Genomic DNA, 24,526 nt, shown 5'->3' with positions numbered 1-24,526 from the left:
AGTTCTATCCCTAGTACCATTTCTGAAGGGATGTGAAAAAGTCTTACAAGACTTTTTAATTTGTTGTGTGCATGTATGTTTGGGCTACACCCAGTTATGCTCAGGGCTTATTCCTGGCTCTCTTCCTGATGGTGCTCAGGGGACCATACTGGATGCCTATAATTAAACCCGGGTGGGTCATGTGTAAGGCAAATGCCCCACCCAATGTTCTATTGCTCTGGCACCTAGAGTTTTTGAATTTTTTTGTCTTTTTGGGTCACACCCGGAGATGCACAAGGGTTACTCCTGGCTTTACATTCAGGAATTAGTCCTGGCAGTGCTCAGGGGACCGAACCCGGGTCAGCAGCGTGCAAGGTAAACACCTACCTGCTGTACTATCCTATCACTCCAGCCCCTGGCCCCTAGTCTTTAACATTTAAAACTTACTTCATTTGTAAAACAAGAGGTTCCTTTCCTAGTTTTTATGCTATTCTTGCTCACTGAGCCATTTTTAAAGGCTTTTTTATTAATACATGTAAAAAACAAAATAATTCTACATGGCTTATGAGAAAATTATGACAATGGTGGAGGGAAGGGGATACTGATATAAAACGTGGTGTTGGAATGCTATACGCATGAAGAACTATCATTAGCAGTATTGTATACCACGGTACTTCAAAAATATAACTAAACTTAAATGTACTTAAGCAGAGGGCTTAATTATAAAGAAGTATAGGAATCGTCATGATATTAGTGAACAAGAACAAAAAATTAAGTTACAGAAATTATATCAGCCTAGGGATTCTTAACCTAAAGCTGCAGAGAATCTGCAGACTCCCTGAAATTCACTATAAAATGTAGTTGTGTGCAAGGAAATGTTTCACGACCCAAAGAAACTTAAGTTTTACTACCTTAGCAAGTAAAACAAAACCATTGTATTATCAGTCAAAACAATATGTTGGGGGGTCGTGGAGTTACAGCATTGTGGGTGTATGGCATCCTATAGTATATAGGATTCTTGCCTTGCTGGTGGCAATACTGGTTCCATCATCAGCATCCAATATAGTCTCCCAAGCCTGCAAGGAGTGATCCTGAACAGAGAGCTAGGAGTAAGCCCTGAGCACCACTGGGTGTGGGCCCAAAACCATAAAAAAGTCAGAATGTGGTAAGACTACATAAACAATTAAATTCTTAGGGGCTGGAGCAGTATCACAGAGGGCAAGGCATTTGCCTTGCACGCAGCCAAACCGGATTTGGTTCCCAGCATCCCATATGGTTTCCCTGAGCACTGCCAGGAGTGATTCCTGAGTGCAGAGCCAGGAGTCATCCCTGACCATCGCTGGTGTGACCCAAAAAGAAAAAAATTATCTTAAAAAAACTTCTGGACTAGACAGTAAATATTTTACCAACAGTCCTCACTCAGCATCATTATCATGTGATAAATCTTTAATATCACAAGGATATTACATATAATGAGCACTGCTATTTGAAATAAAATGCAAATAAATATGTTATTCTACAAACTTCACCATACAATGCAACAGTGATACCTTTCTTCTATGAGATACACTAGATATTTGGAGTCAAAGACAGTATTTTTAGTATGTTTAATGAGAGTGTTTCTTTCTATTATTGAATCACTGTGAGACAGCATTACAAAATTGTTCATGACCGAGTTTTAGTCATAAAGATTTGGAGAGTATTATGCGGAGTTAAATGAGTCAGAAGGAGGGAGACAGATAGAGAATGACTGCATTTATTTGTGGGACATAAAAGCAGTACAAAGTAGTTTTTCTCAGAACCAGTACATACTCCTAATCAAGCTAAGAAAAGAACAGTAAGTTGCAATAAGTGTTTATTAGTTATGAAAGGCCTACTATATTTCAGGCAGAAGACTCAAGAATGATCAAGACATTTTTCTACTGAACTAGACTGAATGAGTACTTCCAAAACAGGAATCATGTTCTTAGTCCTACTACAAAATTTGAGTTCATGTTATGCATTTACTAAGAGACTAAATAAACAGATAATTGAGCTTGAGATATTTAAAAAGCTGAAAGTACCTGGTGACCAACTGCATAAAAAGGATTAAGAATATAAAACAGGACTAACCAAAATTATCAAGGCACAACTGATAGAGAGGAGAATCTCAAAAGTATTAGTTGGAGAGATATGGTCTTAGCTTGGGCACTAAAATTTTAAGGTGCTAAGAGAATTAACAGACAGATACGACTAATAAGCAACTAAAAATACCATTTAAAAGCTTAATTCAGAGATGGGGATGAAGAATTAATAGAAAAGCTAGGTGAGTGCTGAAAAAATATGTAATAAACAAAAAAACAAAATTGTATTGATGGAGTAAAAATAGAACCTAAAACCCAAATGTTTAAAGAGGAAACATGAGTCCATAGGTAACTTGCAAATAGGTGAAACACCTTAAAAGTCTCCACATGGAGACATTTTAGCAGTAATGAGTATGCTCAAAATATAAATGTAAGGCATGGCACAGAGCTCAATGGGAAGGTATTTGCCTTGAAATTTGAGGCTATGAGTTCACTATGAAAACAAAACAAGGTCAAAAATTAAATAGCCTAAATACGTGATTATCATACAATCTAAGTTTATAGGCAATTTTATTTCAAATACCCTGTCCTCTTAAGTGATGAAAAATATTGAAATTCAACTTTTTCTTTCCAACTTGCAAATCAAACTTTAGACCCTTAGGAGCACAGAATATCTTTCACATTTTGGTCAGAGGTCATTTTAAAATAGGATTCTGATTGACATTATTATTTTCATTAAGGACTAGTAACATATAAACTTGGCCATTACTCTGTCCTGCCCTCTAATCTATAAAATGACTTGTACTTAGCATTCAAAAAATTCTTCTACACTTTCCAAATTATACTTACTTACATTGTCACTGTCACTGTCATCTCGTTGCTCATAGTCCGAGTGGGCACCAGTACTGTCTCTCATTGTGAGACTTATTATTACTGTTTTTGGCATATCCAATACGCCATGGGTAGCTTGCCAGGCTCTACCGTGTGGGCGCGATATTCTCGGAAGCTTGCCGGGCTCTCTGAGAGGGGCGGAGGAATCGAACACGGGTCGGCTGGATGAAAGGCGAACGCCCTACCACTGTGCTATCACTCCAGCCTACTTATTTACATTAAAGTCTTTAATCATTTGACCCCACCCGTGGCATTATTATACATTCAAGAAATTCATGAATTCTAAGTTCTAAATATGAGATAAGGTTGTCATGTGCACCCAAAAAAAGCCATCTAAGTGTAAAATTCCCCATAAAATAACTTTTGGAAAGAAAACAATTATTTCCTTAGAAGGGAGTAAAATAACTAATACTAAACAATTATAAATAAAATAATCTTACAATATATGATATGGTAGAAAGAACACATCAATGGGAGTCAAGGAGTTGCTTCGAATGGGAACTCTGACAAAACACCTGTATTTTAGACAAATTGTAGCCTACTCCTTCATCTAAGAAATGATGAGATTGTACTATTTCCAGAATTGTGAAGACTGCTACCAAACCAAAACTAATCTAGGGTATATTTTGATTTTAAACCCAACAACTGATATAAATTTTCAGTGTAGTCAGGGAAATCACACTTGACAACAGTGGGTTAAACCTCTGATAAAAACAATGGAATAAACTAGGTTATGCATTAAGGTGGAAATGAAGAAAGCATAGGACTTGTGGTCTCATATTGCTTTTTAGTTGGCGATGTTTGAACACTTCGTTGCTGATTCTCTATATAGCAAGTCTTTCATAACAGATCAACATAAATTTTAAGTAATGATTTTTTTCAAATTGAAAACACATTTAAAGAGCATTCAGAAAATCGGGTGGACATTTCGTACTTTAGTGTAATATTAACATACCATCATGGTGAAGTGACTTCTCAACTACTGTAGATTACTCACTTTTAGATTACTCTCAGTAAAATGTTAGTCCAAGTTTCTTCCTGCTAGCCAGTGTATTTCTCAGCCAACACCTATCGTTAGCAAAAATTTATTATCCTAAATAAATGAGCCTAAAATATAATCATGAAAATAATTGTATAAGAACATTATATAATATATCCCAAGTAAAATGCTTGGATTACTCCACACTGTGGTAGAAAGGTCAGTTTTACACTTAATGTCCTATTTCTATAGATATACATATCTAAAATTCCTACCAGAAAACTGATGGATACTTAGGGATAACTAGTTTATTTTATAGGCTTTGAGACCGTTTCTTCTAACAGAAATGTTATAACCTATGCAACTCAAAGTAAATTTTAACACCATATACATCAAATAACTAAGTCATTTATAACTGATTTTATAAATAAACTCTTCTGTTACAGTAAATGTTTCAGTATCATATGGGAGTGAGTCCTGGGCCAGAGCAAAAATACAGTGGATAAGGTCTTTGCCTTGATTAGGATCAACCAGGTTTCAATCCCCAGCACCCTGTATGATCTCCTGAGCCCTACCAGGAGTGATACCTGAGTGCAGAGCCAGGAGTAAACCGTGAGTACTGCCAGGTGTGTCCCAATACTCACAAAAAATGTGAGAGTTCTTGGAAGAATAAGAGTAAATTCTGTAACTGCTTTTTGACGTATTTTTCTCAAATGAGTAATGCTCTGACACTGGGAAAATCTATACTACCATTTCCTAGTTTTATTTTAGAGGAAAAAGTGAACATATCTGGGGCTGGAGCGATAGAACAGCGGGTAGGGCTTTTGCCTTGCACGCGGCCAACCCGGGTTCAATTCCCAGCATCCCATATGGTCTCCTGAGCATCGCCAGGGGTAATTCCTGAGTGCAGAGCCAAGAGTGGCCCCTGTGCATTCCCAGGTGTGACCCAAAAAAGCAAAAAAATAAAAGTGAACATATCCACTCTTCAGGTACAATAGATCAACTGATTTGATAGTTAACCTTTCAAATTTTTATAGAAATTATTAAACTTTACTATACAGAACACACATTAATGTTCTAGTCTTTCTATAAAATTTGTATTATGAAGCAAAAAATCTGATTCAAATAATTTTTAAAAGTTTGTTATGGTTTACTTATTCTAAGGATCAAACTACCTACATCTGGAGTTTGTGTCAAAGTCTTCCAAATCAATTAGGATTCTCTCTGATTCCATTTGGGATTCTAGGAAAAAACCTATAATGAACATCCCACATTATTAATATGATATTTTTTAAGTATAATGAATTTACTAAGTTGGAGTTAAGATTTGCATCAAAAAACAATATTCATGCCATCTAACTTTTTTCTTTTTTTTTTTTTGCGTTTTGGGTCATACCCAGTGGTGCTCAGGGGTTCCTCCTGGCTTTGCACTCAGGAATTACTCCTGGCGGTACTTGTGGGACCATATGGGATGCCGGGGATTGAACCCAGCCAGGCCAGCTGTGTGCAAGGCAAACGCCCTACCCACTGTAGTATTGCTCTGCCCCCCATGCCATCTAATTTTATATACACCCTACAGATTTAAAAACTTTACTAATTTGTATTATTCTTCAATCATATATTATGTTCAATTAAATTTAAAACATTCCAAATGGGCTAGATTTCAAGTGTGTTTTGAAAATGGTGAGAATTTACTGTTTATTTTTTTAATCCAACAACTTTATCCAAAAATGCAGAAAATTTTTCTGGCTGGCCAGGAGGAAAACATTTCAGTGTTGATAAGTCCATTGACTGTAACAGTCCAGGAAGCGTGCTAAAATAAAAGAAGAAAAATATTAGGTAATATGGGATAAAGTCCATAATTCATTTACTGTCTACTTAATGACTGTTACTTCCCAAAATATTGCTAGCGTTCTCAAACTGCACATTAAAATTTAATGAAATTTAAACTATAGCCATACATACTAAGACCAGAACTATACAGGTATCCCACTTTTTGAAAGTGTGCTATAGGGACTGGAGCAATAGCACAGCGGGTAGGGCTTTGCCTTGCACACGGTCAACCTGGGTTCGATCCCCAGCATCCCATATGGTCACATGAGCACCACCAGGAGTAATTCCTGAGTGTGTGAACCAGGTGTAACCCCTGTGCAACGCCAGGTATGACCCAAAAAGCACAAAAATAACCAGTGTGCTATACCATTTGGCTATTGTTTAAAAAAATACCTATTTTCACAAACTGAAAGTAATACAAAAAGAATTATTTTTATAAATGAATGGTAAAGGGCCAGAGCAATAGTACAGGCAGTAGTGCAACTGCCTTGCACGCACAGCAGACATGGGTTTGATCCCTACCACCTCCCTGAGTGCAGAGCCAGGAGTAATCCCTGAACACAGTTAGGTGTGGCCAGAAAAACAAAAGAACAAAAAAATGATGAAAGGTAAAAAACAAAAATGATGTTCTGTGTTTTGCACCAAGTCATTAGATAGACAGTGCATCCCAAAATAGCAAGTTTCTTCCACAAAACTTGTCCATAGGCTTTGTATCTGTCATATTATTCCTGCCATTACTATAGATCAGTGCTACTGTTAGCTTTCTGTGTAATTTGCTATGATTTAATAAGTTTTGGTTCTGGGGCTTGCTCTTCAAGCCCGTGTTTTCTCCTGAAGCTGTATCTTGCTTGTTTATCTTCATTTCTTATCTTGCCTGTTTCTGCTCTGGAGAAGCCTGTCTCTTTCTCTCCCCTCACATCTTTCCAAATAAGTATCATTTAGAAGTATCTTGCTTCCCCAGAAACAAAAGTTTGGGGTCTGGAAAAATTGGGGGGCCACTTCAAAATTTTTCCATATAAATTGTAATTGCTTCTGTATATTACAACATTCTGCATGAAAGCTTCAGTTAAGAACACTTTACTTTCAGGTAGTACTGCACACTTTGTTACTAACAATTCAATATGAACCGAAAATCAACTGAACTATTTCAGAAATGTTAGTTCATGAAAGATGAGTCAAGATGCTTTTGGAGCATGACTGGAAAGTATAAACTGAAGCAAAATTAATTTATGAAAACAATAAGCAAAACCAAAAGCTGCCAGACAAGAACAATTAAGCTAGGGAGAGACCATGCACAAGGAAATGACTTATTTGCCAGCAATTTACTATCATAAATCCATATATAATTAACCAACATAACATCTCCATGCATGATGAACGTGAAGTTATATAACACAAAACTATTATCTCAGGCATTTAATTAAACCAAACACTTAAATTACAACAGACACACAATAATCCAGCCTAGATATCGGGCAAAAGAGTTATATACCAAAAAGGAAAACATAACCAGTTATTCTTACGGCATTTGTGGAACTTTCTTGAAGTTCAAAAATATGGCTTGAAAAACTGCAAATGTGACTACTAAATTTCTGATTTGCAGCACCTCTTTTTTCAGGCTAATTGAAGAGACGCGCAGTGTTTACAAAAATTGAAGTTTTCCCTTTTAATGTGTTGACATGAAATCAAAACAAACTTGGTAATTAAAATGAAAATACTGGGGTTGGAGAGATACAGAGGCTAGGGTACATGTCTTACCAAGTAGCCAACCTTAGGTTGGACCTCAGTTTAGCCCTTAAACATCACTGGTTGTAGCCCTGGAGACCCAAGTTATCCTCAGCACCACAGGGCTTGGGCAGCACAGCATCATCTGCTCATCACACTGAACCAGAGACTACTCAGGGGCCCTCTGATCACTGCCCAGGTAGCCCCCGTCTCCAAACAAAACTAGTAAAAATATTCATCAAGAACATCTGGGTAAAGTGATTTGTATAAACCAACCAGTTCAACTGATTTGTATAAACCAGGAAGATGAAAGCTAATTCCTCTTTTAAAATGTTAATTGCAAATGGTCCCACACAGCCCATTCTCAGCAGGCCAGGAGTAATTTCTGAGTGCATGATCTAGCAGTAACCCCTGTGCATCGCCAGGTGTGACCCAAATTTTTTTTTAAAAAAATTAGTTTGAAGGGGCTGGAGAGATAGCACAGCGGGTAGGGCGTTTGCCTTGCACGAGGCCGACCCGGGTTCAAATCCCAGCATCCCATATGGTCCCCTGAGCACGGCCAGGGGTAATTCCTGAGTGCTGAGCCAGGAGTAACCCCTGTGCATCGCCAGGTGTGACCCAAAAAGCCAAAAAAAAATTAGTTTGAATGGAGAAAAAAATATCAATTGGGCTTAGAGTAATAGTATAGGGTGTAGGGCATTTGCCTTGCATGTGGCTAGACCCAAGTTTGATGCCCCGTATCCCATATGGTCCCCTGATCCTGCCTGGAGTGAGACCTTAGTGCAGGGACAGTCCCCTGAGAACCTGAGGTCTGTGCCCCCCCACACACAAAAAAGTTAACCCCCAAATAGTCTCAACTACCCCAAAACTACTATTTCCATTACCTGAAGCCCACATAATCTTGATTATCCAGCTCCTCCCCCAACTCACAATACTTCCAATAATGAATTATATGTAACAAAGTCAGCCTGGCATCCCTTTCCCACCCCATCATAATAGGGATTAGTTACCAACATTTGATCATGAATTAATGAATCTATCTCCTATAAAGGAGAATAGGAATCTTTATTTTTTCACAAATTTATGACAAGTTTTTGACTAAGGGCTGGCACAGAGGTGTTCAATATATGTTTAATAAAATGAAGAGGCTCATTTAATAGTAAAGCTAAAAGTTAACTATGTTCTAGTCAGTTTCTCCTGTTTAATTCTTTTATTAAAATTAGTTTGTTAAAAATGAGTATTGTATAACATAGTCTTGAGATCTTTACTTTTAAAAAACATCACATTAGAATAGCTTTAAAAAGTCAAACAATTGGGTAATTACTGACCTGACCCCTTGGCTTCTATTGTCTCAAGAAGAACAAATAGTAAACAAACCAGCAATTTTCTTCATCCTTCTATTGTGATGTTGATGAGTTCTTGTTGAATTCTAATATACTTCTAGAAAATAACATGCCTTACCATAAAGCAATTCCTCTGCTTAAAAATACTTCAGTAGCTTCTCACTAAATACAGAATAAAGTCGTAACTCTTATAAAGAGCTATCCCCCCCATCCCCAGCCTCATCTTGTATCACATTCTTCCTTCCTCCCTATTCTCCTGCGAGTTTCCCTCCATTCCACAAACACACCAGAACTCCTACCTCATTCCTAACTTAGAACCTTTATAAATGCCAATGTTTCTTCTGCTTCCAGAACTTCTACTAACTGGCTCTTCCTTCACATTGAGATTTGAACTCAAATGTCATCTACCAAGTCCTGCTTTCCCTGATTATTCTGTCTAGTTAGTCTTCACCCTGCCTTATTTTCTTCACAGCACATTTCACTATGTGAAATCCCCTTATCCGTGAACCATTTAACTCTATCCTCCATGATTAGAACATAAGCACCATGAGAGCAGACCATTTATTTCACTTACCACTTATACAATTTACCTAAAACAATGACTGTGATGTTATTAGGGGTAGCTTAATTCGTGAAGAAGTGCATGTAATTTGGGGATTCCACTGAATTTCTTGAAGATCAAAATCTCAATTAAAATCATGAAACCTCCTTCATTTAATAATGATAATCTTAGTTAATGAACTAAAAAAATATAATCGCAAACCTGAGCACTCAAATATACATATGCACATGCAATGCAACTCACATAGATACAGAAAAAATACAATACAGAAATCATATTCAAAATGGAAGGCAAACAAACGAGAGCATCTGACATGCAAAACAAAGTTTAAGTATGTGCAGTAAGTTGGAGAAAGATATGAGTCAGCTAAAGAGACAGATGAGCCAGGTAGGTAAGTAAGAACAGCTGGAGAGGAATTAAGGTAGGAGCTCAAATAGTCTCTGGCATACCTGCAGGTACAATAAAAGAGATGTCCGTCTTTGTACAGCTGCTTTGCCAATTCTAGCTGATGATTGTTCATTAGCTTTTCATTTATAACAACCACAAGTGGTTTTCTATTTTCCAAAGTCTCCAAACAGCTTCCTGCACCTAGAAAGTTGTTAAAGTTAGTGTGTTATATCAAGCTTTACAGTTAGAAAATCAGGTTTAAAAAATTAGATACAGGGACCGGAGTGATAGTATAGCGGGTATGGCATTTGCCTTGCACATGGCCGACCTGGGTTCGATCCCGGGCATCCCACATAGTCCCCCAAGCACTGCTAGGAGTAATTCCTGAGTGCAGAACCAGGAATAACCCCTGAGCATTGCTGGGTGTGACCCAAAAAGAAAAAAAATTAAAAATTAGCTACAAACCTGAACTTTCAAATACAATCTGAACTTGAAACATACATTACTTTATCACTATCAGTGACATTACAATCCAGAGTCAGTATCTTATCATTTTGCCCTCAATTAGTAAGCTTAGTTAAGTGTCTAAAACTCAAGTAAGAATTAGGTTCAACATACTGCACATGAGAATGTACTATACTCTGATTGATACTAACAGACAAAACAGATTATCAATACGTGATTATTCTGAGCATTCTTTAGGAGTCATACTTTGAAGTACCACCACAAAAGGCCTAAATATCCAGGATATACATATATACAGTATTTAATTCTGCTATGAAATCTAAAATTATTTAAAAATTTTAAATGAATAGGGCTAGAAAGATGGTTACAGCGGGTTGGGCGATTTGCATGCTTTGCATGCAGTCATATGGTCCCTCAAGAACCATCAGGAATAACTCCTATGTGCAGAGTCAGGAGTATCCCCTGAGAATTGCCAGGTATGGTCCAAAAACAAACAAAATTTAAATAGAAGGGCTTCAAGCCCAAGTTCTCCCTTGAACATGAATCTCGCTTGCTGTCTCCATATTTCTTTGCTTGCTTATTTCCAATCTGGAGAAACCTGCATTCTCAAACATATATCCTCTCTTTCTCCTTTCTAACATCTTTTAAGCAAGTCTTTCAATAAAATCTACCTTGCTTCACTAGAAATAATTAAATGGAAGGGCTTATAAGTAAATAAACAAATCCATTTTTGGTAGATGATGCTTAGGGGAGAAGTTGAGAACAGACTCCAACATCAGACTATTATCTACAATTTATTAACTGGACAATTTACTTGACTATGTATCAATTTTTTCATCTGTAAAATGGAGGTACTAATAGTATTATTCATAGGATGTAAGAAGACAAAATGAGTTATAAACACAAAGCACGTAGACTGTGCCAAAAACTCAAGTTAGCTACGTATTATCATCCTATACACTTCTAATTACTAATCTTAAGTAAAGTCTATTTCTAATCACTCTTCTCTCTTCAAACTCTGATTAAGAATCAAGAAACTGGGGCTGGAGTGATAGCACAATGGGTAGGGCATTTGCCTTGCACGCGGCCAACCCGGGTTCTATTCCCAGCATCCCATAGGGTCCCCCAAGCACCGCCAGGGGTAATTCCTGAGTGCAGAGCCAGGAGTAACCCCTGTGCATGCCGGGTGTAACCCAAAAAAAAGCAAAACAAGAGAATCAAGAAACTTCCCTCTCATTTATTCAACAGTCAAAACTGTAATGCTCTCCAAAAGCAGTTCCTCTGATTATAATGGAAGTCTAAACAAATCAGATGGTTCTCTGAAGAGTACATGAGACTACCACAAGTTTATAAAGACTAAATGAATTTCACACTCACATTTAATATAAACAAAAAAGTCATTCAAGGTCAATTTCTTCAGGACAGTTGGCTGGTGGAACATTCCCACAGATCTAGGCCCAAACACTAATTCCATGTATAGTTTCTGCAGCTATCGGTGGGCTATATCCAGAAATAAATTCTTTCCAACTGTGTTCTCAACCAGTATAATCATTAAAATAAGTATTGTGAGGGGCTGGAGCGATAGCACAGCGGGTAGGGCATTTGCCTTGCACGCGGCCAACTCGGGTTCGAATCCCAGCATCCCATATGGTCCCCTGAGCACTGCCAAGGGTAATTCCTGAGTGCAGAGCCAGGAGTAACCACTGTGCATTGCCGGTGTGACCCAAAAAGCAAAAATAAAATAAAATAAAATAAAATAAAATAAAATAAAATAAAATAAAATAAGTATTGTATTCAGGAGAACTACACTGAGCTAGTTTAGTAAGTTAGGGCTTGGGGGGGAAGGAGTTTCAAGCAAGCAAAGCAATGCTCAAGTCAGGGCTGAGTTCAGGCTCAAGCCCCGTGGGATTGGGGACTGAGCTGAATCCCAATGACGCAAAGCAGGAGACCCTGACTGACAAACTGTAAGTTCCAGGCCCATAACTTTTTTTTTAAATTGCTTTTTGGGTCACACCCGGCGATGCACAGGGGTTATTCCTGGCTCATGCACTCAGGAATCACCCCTGGTGGTGCTCGGGGGACCCTATGGGATGCTGGGAATAGAACCCGGGTCGGCCGCGTGCAAGGCAAAAGCCCTACCCGCTGTGCTATGGCTCTGGCCCCCATAACTTTTTCTCTTTTTTTTTCCGAGTCATTTCATTTCACCTCAAAAATTTGGGGTGGGCCAGAGGCATAGTACAGTGGGTGCTGCCTTGCAGGCAGACGACCCGGGTTCTACCTGTGACAACGCCTATGTTCGCACTGCCCCCAGCCCCACCGGCCTAACCATCCCTAAGCACAAGACCAGAAGTAAACCCTGCGCAACCGGCCAGGTATGGCCTGAAAGGGGGGAAAAAGGGGGGTTTTTTTTGGGGGGGGGAGGGCTCTGCTCTCATCCATCAGAATCTAAACCGTGACGAGTTACCTGCGTGACTAATAACCAGGTCGGCTTTCTGAAGGTCTTCTTTCAGAGAATCCTTGTACCGGTAAACGTCCAGAGTAAACGAGCCCGTCTGCACGGCTGCGGGCACCACCGTTCCTCTGCCGATCTGCAGGACGAGCCGGTTGTAGCCCAGGCTCTCGAAGATCTGAGGCGGAAAGTAGAGAAAAAGCAGTTTAGACAAACGGCCGTGCAAACGGGAATACCAGCAAACCCGAAAGTCGACCTTGGCGTTGAGACCGCGGCCGAAGGCGGCTGAAAAAGTCGCTCCAGAACTAGTTTTATTATTTTTTTTCCCCGAGGGATGGCCCGCATCTCCTCCTGCCAGGTGTCGCTCCGCGTTCGCTCCCTCCCCGTAACGGCTCAAATCTTGTCCACGCACTCACGACCCACCCACCGTTTCCCCCCGGGCCAAGCGCCCGTCAGGAGCCGGGACGAACTCGGGGACTCGGCTCGCGAGCCCGGGAAACGGCCGCCGAAGAGTCACGCGACCGAGTCACGACGACTTGGAGAAAAGTCGTTAAACAAACAAACGAAAAAAAAAGAAGAGGAAAAAAAAAAACCCGAAAGAACTCTGGTCCCGCGAACCTGCAGGTCACGCCCGGAGCTCGGAAAGCCGCGCCACGGCCGAGCGAATCAGCGGCGCGGCCCCGCCTCAGCCCGCCGCCCGCCGAGGGGGCGCGGCGCACGGCCTGGCCCAGGAAGGAGGGTGGGCGAGGACGCGGGCACAAGGCGACGGACGACGAACAGACGCGAGTGAAGGCTCGAGAAGGAAAAACCTGGCGGCGGAGACCCCCCGCGGGAGCGCGGAATCCCAACCGAAACGCCTACTGGGCGGCGGGCGGGGGAGGGGGGCGGGGCGGCAACCGGAGAGAAGCGGGAGGACGGGCCAATGAGGAACTGGAGGGAGGCGGGAGGACGGACCAATGAGGAACTGGAGGGAGGCCCAAAGAAAAAGGAGGGGCGGAGAGAAGCAGGAGGACGGACCAATCACGAACGGGAGGGGGCGGAGCACCTTAAGACCGAGCAGCAGGAAGTTGGCGGTCGGCGAAGTGGCGGCGGAATTTCCCCCAAGGTTGGCGGCCAGGCTGGCTGCGACCGGTCGACCCCTCACCCCCCACTCACTTGGAGCGTGTCTCGTGCCGAGACGCACGTGATAAGTTCGTCAAAGCTGGTGGTTCCGACTGTAACGAACACGCACTTCATGGCTACAGTTCCGTCGTCCGCTCCCAAGGGCCGGATGTGACGTGGCGGACGCCTGGCCGCTCGCACCCCGCCCTTGGATGCGGTGGGGGAGGTGGCGGGCATCCGGGAGGCGGAGGCGCCTCCTTCTGCGTCGCCGGCGGCCGGTGGGGGTTGGAAGGCTAGCGCTATTCACGGGCGCTCGCCTTTGTTGTATTTCCTGGGGGTGCAAATGCTCGGATGGGGAATTGCCTGTTTCCTCCAGGGTAGCAGTTAAGTACTCTTGAGGGGCTGGGCAGATCACAGGGTGACCCAGGCTTGAACCCCGGCACCACATGCCACCCACCAACACCTCTGGGGTGGCCCTCCTGGTCCCCAGCATTGCATAACAGGACCACTGAACCGTAGACCAAGCAGGTATTGACCTGGCTCCCTGAGCACTGCTTCAGAGCCTCTCTGCCACACATACACCCCTATTCTAATGAAATCCAACACCATGTTTGAAGGTTAGGTTCGCATTATTGCTAGGGTGCTCCATGATATTATTTTGACTTTTGGGCTTCACACCCGGTGATGCTCAAGGGTTCCTCTTAGCTCTGTTCTCCTGACGGTGCTCCGGGGACCATATGGAGCACCAGAGATTGAAGCCCGGTGGCAGCGTGCAAGGCAAACGCAATACTCGCTGTAATATCTCTCCGGCCCTGGGTGCTCCGTAATTTTTAACCATGGAATTTTGAGTTCTTTAGTTGCTACTACATAGGCCACTATATATTGCCCAATTTATTTCCAGTTTGTTGAGGGAATATGAAACAAAAAGGACGTTTTAAAAAGATGATTTTAAGCCTGGTATTTCTTTCCAGCGATTTCTAATGTCAGGTCCCCAGTTACCTCCATGACCATGTAATTTGTGTAAAATTGAGACGTATAGTGCATGAATCTATCCATCAAAATGTTCAAAATCTGTAATGTAGAATGATATATTACAATGTAAAATAACGTAGACACATCCACACTACAGCGTTCAAGGACAGAAGCGATTTCTCAAGACTCCCTGTTGCTGTATTATCTCTTCTGACTTTCCCACCAAAAAGAAAAATCACTTCTACTGATTTATCATTTGCCCTGTTTTAAGAATACGGAATTAAAGCCATAGGAAGGAAACGGACTGGAGGTTAATTAAACCTAGAACATGTGGGCTGGAGTGATAGCACAGCGGGTAGGGCATTTGCCTTGCACACAGCCGACCCGGGTTGGAATCCCAGCATCCTATATGGTCCCCTGTGACCCAAAGAGCAAAAAAAAAAAAAAACCTAGAACATGAGTTAAAAAATATCTCATATGACTAGTAGTCCAGGCTGTTGTTTCAATACTATAGTTGTCTTTTTGTGGATTGATGATGCTTTATCCCCTTTTTGATACCAAGTTTTATGAACTAATAGTATGATAAAACTAGTTTGATAACAAAAATAAATGTGGAAAGATTGTGATTGAATAGTTTAAAAAGTGTCATATTATTTTCTGTCCAATAAACGTGAATAAAATATGTGAGATGACTGACATAAACATTGAGAGCAAAAGGTCAGGAATGCAGGCACAGGGCCTGTATTTCACTCTGGATTTCCAGGCTGAAATCTGGATTTCCACATGCACCTCCTTACCCCAGTCCTGCCAGGGTCACTCTGGCTGCTCCCAGAACTGCATGCCTGAACAAACACGTTGTTTCACATTAACTCGCTGGCTTCACCCTGCCCTGCAGAACTCTGAACCAACAAGCCTGCTTGGTGAAGTTTCTGGTGGGGGTACTCAGGATGCCCTCAAGCTGCTTGAGAGAGTCCCCCTCAAAATACCCAATTTTGCCTATACTTAACAAAAAAAAACTTCTTGGGCCAAGGAGATTCATTAAAGGTCTAGAGGGCAGATTTTGCATGTGGGAGCCAAATCCTGGCACAACAAGGCCACCCACCTGCAAGGTCAATCCCTCCTCCTTTCTTGACTCAGTGTCATGCTGGGAGCACCTCAGGCTGTGGCTCTCCACATAACAAAACAAAAATCTAGCACTTTGGGTTTATACATATGAATTAGACTACAATGTTCCAGTTATTCTGAATGACACCAAGAAGGCGCCACAGAAATATTTTACATGTGAATTAATGCATATAACAACCCTTAGGAGGTGGTTCCCAAATGGTTTACAAAAAAAAAAACCTGCTGTTTTTTTAGTCTCCAAGTATAATGATAAATTGACATGTCCTGGACCTCACACCACCCTAGTCAGTTATATGACCTCAAAGAAATCAATGTCAGTGGTTCAGTTTTCCTCCTTAAAGTGAAAATAGTACATTCATATGTACAAAGACTCGAGAATTTGATTTCTCTTCCTCTAAGAGGAAATGCCCTGTTATTTAAAAATGATTCAGGAAAAATTAAAGATCTTTGCTTTAAAAAAATAAATAAATAAAGATCTTTGCTTTAATATATTATAAAATCTATGTTTAAATTAATTAATACCACATTCTGTACTCATATTTTTTCTTATTTATGACTATCAAATACTGACATATCTCCAGTTTTATCAAATGTTTTGGTATCCACCATTCTATTTAATTATACATCACTCTTCTGGGGCTAAAGGCTATAAATAAAGCTCAAGATCACAGGAATAGTAAGGACTTAACTTTGAAACTTGTATGATTTTTTTTCAGAGTCTTTCACTGCCTTCCTGAGTTCAGTCTAAAACATATAAGTACTCAGACTCTTTAGATTTTTCCCTTCTAGTTTTTTATTTTGTTTTTATTAACACAGAGCAAAGTAGTTATTCCTATTTGGTAGAAGCCATAGTTGGGAATTTGGTTTTGTGGTATAACTATTTAATATCTGTATTGATAGATTATATGAATTAATGTTAATGAATTATAAAGACGTTGTCTGTTGTAAAAAAAGAATAGCTGCTGTTTTTAGTCTTGTTTGACTATTTTGCATTCAAATCAATTAAGAATTTTAGACCATCAGAGCTGGAGCGATAACACAGCGGGTAGGGTATTTGCCTTGCATGCAGCCAACCCGGGTTCTATTCCCAGCATCTCATATGGTCCCCTGAGCACCACCAGGAGTAATTCCTGAGTGAAGAGCCAGGAGTAACCCCTGTGCATTGCCAGGTGTGACCCAAAAAGCCAAAAAAAAAAAAAAACCCGAATTTTAGACCATCAGGAAGAATAGCTTTTTAATATACGAATTAGCATTGACATTTCTCTACATTTGATCATTACTAAAATTATATATCTAAAGTAATAAATGTTTTGAGAATCTATGATTACTATAATTTAGTATTTTGGGCAATTAAGTCTTTTTTCTGATTTTCCTCTGTTCAGTAAAATATAACATATATTTTCTTTCACTTGGGTGTGTTGTTTTGTTTTGTGTTGGGGCCACACCCAACTATACTCAAGGCTTACTCCTGGCTCTATGCTCAGTAATGATTCCTGGCCCTGGTCAGCACACCAACCATACGGAGTGCCAGGAATCAAGCTCAGGTCAGTCACATGCAAGGCAAGTGCCTTACCTGCTGTACAATAGTTTCAGCACCTTGGTTGTTTCTGTCTCAAGTAACACAAGCTTACTGAGCAAATAAGTTAACATTAATTTTAAAATGTGTATAATTATGGGGCTGGAGTGATAGCACAGCGGGTAGGGCATTTGCCTTGCACGCAGCCGACCCGGGTTCGATTCCCAACATCCCATATGCTCCCCTGAGCACCGCCAGAGGTAATTCCTGAGTGCAGAGCCATGAGTGACCCCTGTGCATCCCTGGGTGTAACCCAAAAGCAAAAAAGATGTGCATAATTATGATAATTGTACATTTTCAGCAACTTTAAATCAGTATTTTGACTCACTTTATTTCAGCACCAACTATGCTTTATAGTTTATACATATGCTTTATGCTTGCTTAAAGATAATTTCCAGATCGTTAAACAACTAAAATCGGGGAATGGCATTACATTGAACTACTTAGTGTATGATCTCTATCTAGCTAATCAATAAGATAATTATTGAGATGTTGATTTAAACGAAATATAATTCTAAATTGATATTATTTGCTTTGTCTGTGAAATGCTATAGAGTGACATAGCTTACATTTGTATTGTAAATGTGTTCATTTTCCACTTCAGGGAGTTTTAAAAAAATTGTCTAGCTATAGAAAATTTTTTCATGTGTATTCTTTTTGAGGTGCCTCCCATGCACTGCTTAGGGGGCCAGGGATCAGTCTCTGAAATATTCACCCAACAAGGTCCACAGTTCAGCACTAGGGCCCTGAAGTGCCAGGGACCAACAGGGCCACTGGAAGGTACTCAGTCAGTCATCAAGTATATTCTTATTTATTTTCTTTTTGGGTCACACCTGGCGATGCACAGAGGTTATTCCTGGTTCTGCATTCAGAAATTATTCATGGCAGTGCTCAGGTGACCATATGGGATGCTGGGAATCGAACCTGGGTTGGCCGCGTCCAAGGGAAATGCCCTACCTGCTGTGCTATCGCTCCAGCCCCATCAAGTATATTCTTAAACTGTTAATCTGTTAAAATTTTTGAAAATGCCAGACAGTTTTCAATTTTCCACCCTGAACTTTTCTTTTAAGATAGGAGTTTGCCTGAGAACATACTGTCCTGAAAGCACCTGATCTCAAAAGCTTTGCAGGGTCAGGCTTGTGTAGTGCTTGGATGGGAGACAGCAGGTAGTCACTTTTGTTACAAACTTTGATTAATTTGGGGCCAGAGCAATAGTAAAGCAGGTAGCTTGCTTGCCTTGCACTCAACAGACCTACGTTTGATTCCTGGCACCAGTATAGTCCTCAGGGCACAACCAAGAGAGTAATTCCTGAGTGCAGAGGTCAGGACTAACCCCTTAGGATCATTGGATGTGGGCCCAAAGCAATATATATGTATGTATATTTATATATGTATATGTATATAATTAATCTGACTTATTGAGACTCTTTCGGTGTAATGCTAAAGGTCAATTGTGGTAAAATAAGCACAATTTAAAAAATAGGCACTTTATAAAATGTTTTTAAAATAAAAGGGATCAAAAGGGATCATTTTTTAAAAAATTTATTTGTGAACCACCATGAGGTACAGTAACAGACATATAAACTCCGTGCTTGCATTTCAGTTAGACAATGATCCGAGTACCCATCCCTCCACCAGTGCCCATGTTCCACCACCAATGGTCCCAGCATCCCTCCCACCACCCCCACCCCAGCCCCCAGCCCTACCCTCGCCTCTGTGGCAGGGCATTTAAAAGGAATCATTTTTTACCTAAATCAGATTATTGGTTTCCAAGCCACTTTATATGTTTGGAAAATATTCAGGGCCTGAGAGAAAATACTAATAAGGCATATTGATAAGCTATTTGCTTTGCATCTGGCCAACCCAGGCTTGATCGCTGTCACCACATATGGTTTCCCAAAGCACTCCTGAACACAGGGTCAGGAATATTCTCCGAGCACCCCCTGCTGTGCTCCCAATACAAATAAGCAAACAAAAATATCCATCTCTAAAGTATTCATGATGTAGGCAGATAGGGAAGGCCCCCTCCCACCCCCTGCTGTGCTCCCAATACAAATAAGCAAACAAAAATATCCATCTCTAAAGTATTCATGATGTAGGCAGATAGGGAAGGCCCCCTCCCACCCCCTGCTGTGCTCCCAATACAAATAAGCAAACAAAAATATCCATCTCTAAAGTATTCATGATGCAAACATATAGGGAAGGCCTTCTCCCAAGCCCATGGCAGTAAATTTCCTGAGAAGTAATAGCCCTGAAGATGTGAAAGATGTGAAGATGTGAAAGATGTGAACTTGCAGAAAACAGGAACTAAAGGCCAGATAAGACCCTCACCTGGGGCCTGCAACAGACCCAGAGAAGCACCAGTAGAAACAAAAGAACAGGAAAGGAATTTCAAAGAAGACCATCACCACTCCCAACCCTACCCCCCTTGGCAACCTGCTTAGCAATCTAGTTTTACCTAGGTAGAAGCCCCACGTGGGGGCAGGTTGGAAAACCCCCCTAAAAACCACCTTGAACACAGGAAGGGCAGGCATATGCTGCCCCAGCCCGGTGCTGCTTGAGCCCACATTTCCCCTCTTGAGATGTGAACTTTCATGCGGTCATGTCTATGAAATGCTGGGGTGTGTCTATGGGCTCTCTCTGCCCTTGAAGAAGCCTTGGTTCCCTCTTGAGTTACTCTCCATACTCTCCCACTTTCTCTCCCTCCTCCCCTTCAAAACCTCCAAATAAAATCTATTTACTTCACTTCTGTCTACTCCTGAAATTCTTTTCTGCAAGGCGAGAATCCGGTTACCCTGGGTCCTCAGTGTTCGAGGCAGATTGGGAGAAAGTGACTTTTTCCTCCAGGCTTCAACAGAAGCCACCCGTGGGGGCCCACTGATATCACTTCAGAATCACGAATGTCTTTGTTTATGTGAATTATTATGTGAATTTCAGCCATTAATATATACCCTGTTAGAGACTAAAAATGAGAACATTTGAAAACATTTACTGGGAGCTGGAGCGATAGCACAGCGGGTAGGGCGTTTGTCTTGCACGCGGCCGACCCGGGTTCGATTCCCAGCATCCCAGATGGTCCCCTGAGCACTGCCAGGAGTAATTCCTGAGTGGAGAGCCAGGAGTAACCCCTGTGCATCGCCGGGTGTGACCCAAAAAGCATAAATAAATAAATAAATAAATAAATAAATAAATAAATAAATAAAAACATTTACTGATTCATTGCAAAGTAGCAAATACAAACACATTGCATGTTAACATAAGTTACCTCTTTTTTGAAAAATAATTTGATTTTCAAAACAAATTATTTTTTTTTTGAAAAAATATTTTTTTTGAAAGAAACAAATTACTTTCAAGAAATATATGAATGACTCATTTTTTCCCAAGGAAATCAAAGAAAGTCTAATCTTTACCCTGCTTTTACATTTAACCTTCACCACTCACATATCACATAAACTCTTGAAACCAAATTATATCTTCATGACAGGATGAGTCAGAAAGACTATTGGTATGATTCTGAAACTTATTTTGTTCTCACAGATTCTCCACAAGAATTTGAGAGTGCATAATATTTAAGGACAAAACTTAAAAAGTAAATTTTATTTGCCTTGACTTCCGATATTTGAGTCTGAAAAGGAGCCATGAAGTGAAATACTAACAGTCCTCCCTTAGTTCAGATCCAAACTTCTTTTGGCTTTTGGGCCACACCTGGCAATGCTTAGGGTTTACTCTTGCTCTGTGCTCAGAGATTATTCCTGGTGGAGTTTCGGGACCATTTGCAGTACCAGGAACAAACCCCAGTCAGCTGCATGCATCTCCAGCCCACATGCTCACTTCTTAATCTGTGGGTCTGAACCCCATTTTTCATTGCATAATTGAATGTTGACATCATTTTAAAATACATTTCTTTGGGGCTGGAGCGATAGCACAGTGGGTAGGGCATTTGCTTTTCACGCGGCCGACCCGGGTTCGATTTCCAGCATCCCATATGGTCCCCTGAGCACCACCAGGAGTGGTTCCTGAGTGCAGAGCCAGGAGTAACCCCTATGCATCGTCAGGTGTGAACCCAAGAAGCAAATAAATAAATAAATAAAATACATTTCTTTTTTGATTCATTCTAGGTAAATATTTGTTTCTATACTTATTTCATGTGCCTATATAACTGGTGTCACATAAAAATTGAGGGGGGGCAAAAAGGAACATGCATGCAAGTTTAAGAGGCCAAGGTTTAGATAGATGACTGTGCTTCCTTCAGATTAAAAATTGTTTCTACTGCGGCAAGAGGTACAGCAAGAAAGGTGCTGGATTACCTTGCATGCAGCCTACCTGGTCTGGTTCTCTGGCTACACATATGGTCCTCCAGGAGTAATCCTTGAGAGCAGAGCCAGGAGTAAGCCTCTCAGCTCTGCTGGATATATGCTCGCAAACCAAAAACGACATGCATTTTACCTACAGTGACATATTACCTTATGTGTAATCTGCCTAGAGAGAAGGGATTTGATACTTGCAAAAATAATTTTCTTGTTTCAAGTTACCTTCTTTGTATCCTTGATTATTTAAGGAGAAAGTCATAATCGATAGGCTACTCATATACAGCAATATTACCATCTATGTTCCTTTTCAAATGGTATATTTTACTTTGATTAAATGCATAAGAAAATACAGCCAAAGTGCACAAAACTTTTCTGACAACTCTTAATTTTTCCTTCCTAAAATACTGTAGCACTGTTGTCCCGTTGTTCATCGATTTACTCAAGTGGGCACCAGTAACGTCTTCATTGTGAGACTTGTTGTTACTGTTTATGGCATATCGAATACACCACAGGTAGCTTGCCAGGTTCTGCCATGCGGGCGGGATATTCTTGATAGCTTGCCGGGCTCTCTGAGAGGGACGGAGGAATTGAATCCAGGTCGGCTGTGTGCAAGGCAAATGCCTTACCCGCTGTGCTATTGCTCCAGTCCATAATAAGCAATAGTAAATAAATTATCTAGCATCTGACACTGGCAGGCAGGCTTGAATGGTGGTGGACAAATTTAAAATAATGGTGGTGGGAAGGTGTAATGGTGCTGGGATTGGTGTTGAAATAATTGAATGTCATCAATTAATGTGAACAAACTTATGAAAATAAAATTAAAAAAGAGAGAGAGAATTCTCAGAATGGAGGGCAGGTTAAAGTGACAACTCAAGGAGAAGGCCGGGCCAATGCTGGAGGCTCAGACAGTGTGGACGCCATCGTGCAGTTGAACGGAGAGTTCCCACTAGGTCGTGTGTGGCTTCAGGATGGGCACCCTGAGTTTATCCACTTAGAGCAAATCAAATAGGCCCTGCCCCCGCCGCCCGCCTGCTGACACATCCCGGGGCCTCCCGGGCCCCTGGCTGCCACAGTCATAGCAGGCGACGGCGTGGACAATCGCTCACCCCTGCTGGCCGCCCCGCCGTACCTGCAGGAGGTCAGCCCCCAAGCGGAACTCCCCCTCCGTACACAGCCATCGCCAGTGCGGAGGCCAGTGGTATTCCAGTAATAAACTGCCGGGTGTGCCAGTCTCTCATCAATCTGGATGGCAAGCTTCACCAGCACGTGGTGAAGTGCACGGTCTGGAATGAAGCTACACCACTAAAAAACCCTCCGACAGGAGCCCACCGCCGAGATGTGATCCCGGGGAACGCACACGTGTTTGGCCTCTCCGCAGCTGCTCGAGCGTGAGTCCAGACCCAGCAAAACCTCTTTCGGCATGGGCAACTCCTCGCAGAATGTCTCCAGCCTGAGAACTAAGCCTCGGACCCGTGCCCGCCCAGGAGGGGAAAGGTATTTCTCTCTCTCCCCTCTTTCTCTCCGGGGATGAAGGGCGCGGTGTCCACCATATTAAGACGACCACAGATTGGGTTTTCAAGCCCGCAATGATCCAATATCTGGAAGAAATCTCCCTGGACTTAGTGTTAAAGTACAGAAATTCAAATTCAGTAGCGGCCGCGCGACCTTATTTGTCTTCACAGTAGGTCTGAATCTAGTGGGGTACTCCTAACAACTATAGTGAGGTATGTGTTGAAATATTGAATGTAACCAAAGTAAACAGAATGTAAAATGAAACTTATCAGTTACAAGGTAGGGGGTGGGGGGGGCGGGATGGGAGGTGTACTGTGTGGTTTTTTTTTTTTTGGTGGTGGTATATGGGCACTGGTGAAGGGATGGTTGTTTCAGCATTGTATAACTGAGACCTAAGCCTGAAAGCATTGTAATCTTCCACACGGTGATTTAATAAAATAAAATTTTTATTAAAAAAAAACCCTCCGACATGAAAGAAATATGTTAGATGCCCTTGTAATTGTCTCCTCACTTGTAAGGCCACATCCCGGCGAATAGGATGTCCGCGACCCAACTGTAGACGAATAATTAACCTGGGCCCGGTGATGCTTATTTCTGCAGAACAGCTGGCTCAACCTGCATTGCCAATCCAGCCCGAAGGAACCAGGGTCGTGTGTGGGCACTGTGCGAAACACATTCCTGTGGATGGAACTGAGGTTCAACACTCTGGCAAAATGCCCACACTGCAAACACATTTCATCTGTGGGCAGTGCACTTCCCCGGGGACGCTGCTGCGCATATATCACCATTGGAATGATTTGTATTTTCACTGGTGTTGGATTAACAGTTGGCACCCAAGAGTTTGCAAGACGATTTCATGCAACCTATGTTTCTTGGGCCATGGCTTATCTCTTAGGTTTGATTTGCCTTATCCGAGCTTGTTACCGGGGCGCCGTAAGAGTGAGTTATCCAGAACACACTTTTGCATGGAGCCTGTTTACGAGTCAGCGATGAGGGTGATAATATCCAGCAGTTCTTTTTTTTTTTTGCTTTTTGGGTCACACCTGGCGATGCACAGGGGTTACTCCTGGCTCTGCACTTAGGAATTACCCCTGGCGGTGCTCAGGGGACCATATGGGATGCTGGGAATCGAACCCGGGTCGGCCTCGTGCAAGCAAACGCCCTACCCGCTGTGCTATTGCTCCAGCCCTATCCAGCAGTTCTTGATAAGCTTCTCTGGACATCTTTAAATCACTCATGCTAATGGATTCCATG

At 41.6% G+C, this 24,526-nt stretch overlaps 1 protein-coding gene and 1 pseudogene across 4 annotated transcripts; one reads left to right on the top strand and one right to left on the bottom strand.

Moving 5' to 3' along the window:
- Positions 1-1,721: 1,721 nt before the first annotated feature.
- LOC101558052 (ALG13 UDP-N-acetylglucosaminyltransferase subunit) lies at positions 1,722-13,941 on the bottom strand. Of its 4 annotated transcripts, none has more exons than XM_004606295.2 (4): positions 13,832-13,941; positions 12,692-12,854; positions 9,825-9,963; positions 1,722-5,725 (listed from the first exon to the last, which is right to left on the bottom strand). In XM_004606295.2, the coding sequence occupies exons 1-4, from the start codon at positions 13,910-13,912 to the stop codon at positions 5,611-5,613; spliced, it is 498 nt and encodes a 165-aa protein (XP_004606352.1). In that variant the 5' UTR covers positions 13,913-13,941; the 3' UTR covers positions 1,722-5,610. The 4 variants fall into 4 exon arrangements, with proteins under 4 accessions (XP_004606352.1, XP_054977378.1, XP_054977376.1 ...); XM_055121403.1 differs by having other exon boundaries at positions 13,722-13,853; XM_055121401.1 differs by lacking the exon at positions 13,832-13,941 and adding an exon at positions 13,295-13,540.
- Positions 13,942-15,437: 1,496 nt separating this feature from the next.
- Positions 15,438-24,265, top strand: LOC101537634 (type 2 phosphatidylinositol 4,5-bisphosphate 4-phosphatase-like; annotated as a pseudogene).
- Positions 24,266-24,526: the final 261 nt, after the last annotated feature.

Source organism: Sorex araneus, chromosome X (assembly GCF_027595985.1).
Source record: "Sorex araneus isolate mSorAra2 chromosome X, mSorAra2.pri, whole genome shotgun sequence".
NCBI lineage: Eukaryota > Metazoa > Chordata > Mammalia > Eulipotyphla > Soricidae > Sorex > Sorex araneus.
This window is presented reverse-complemented; position numbering and strand designations above follow the sequence as displayed.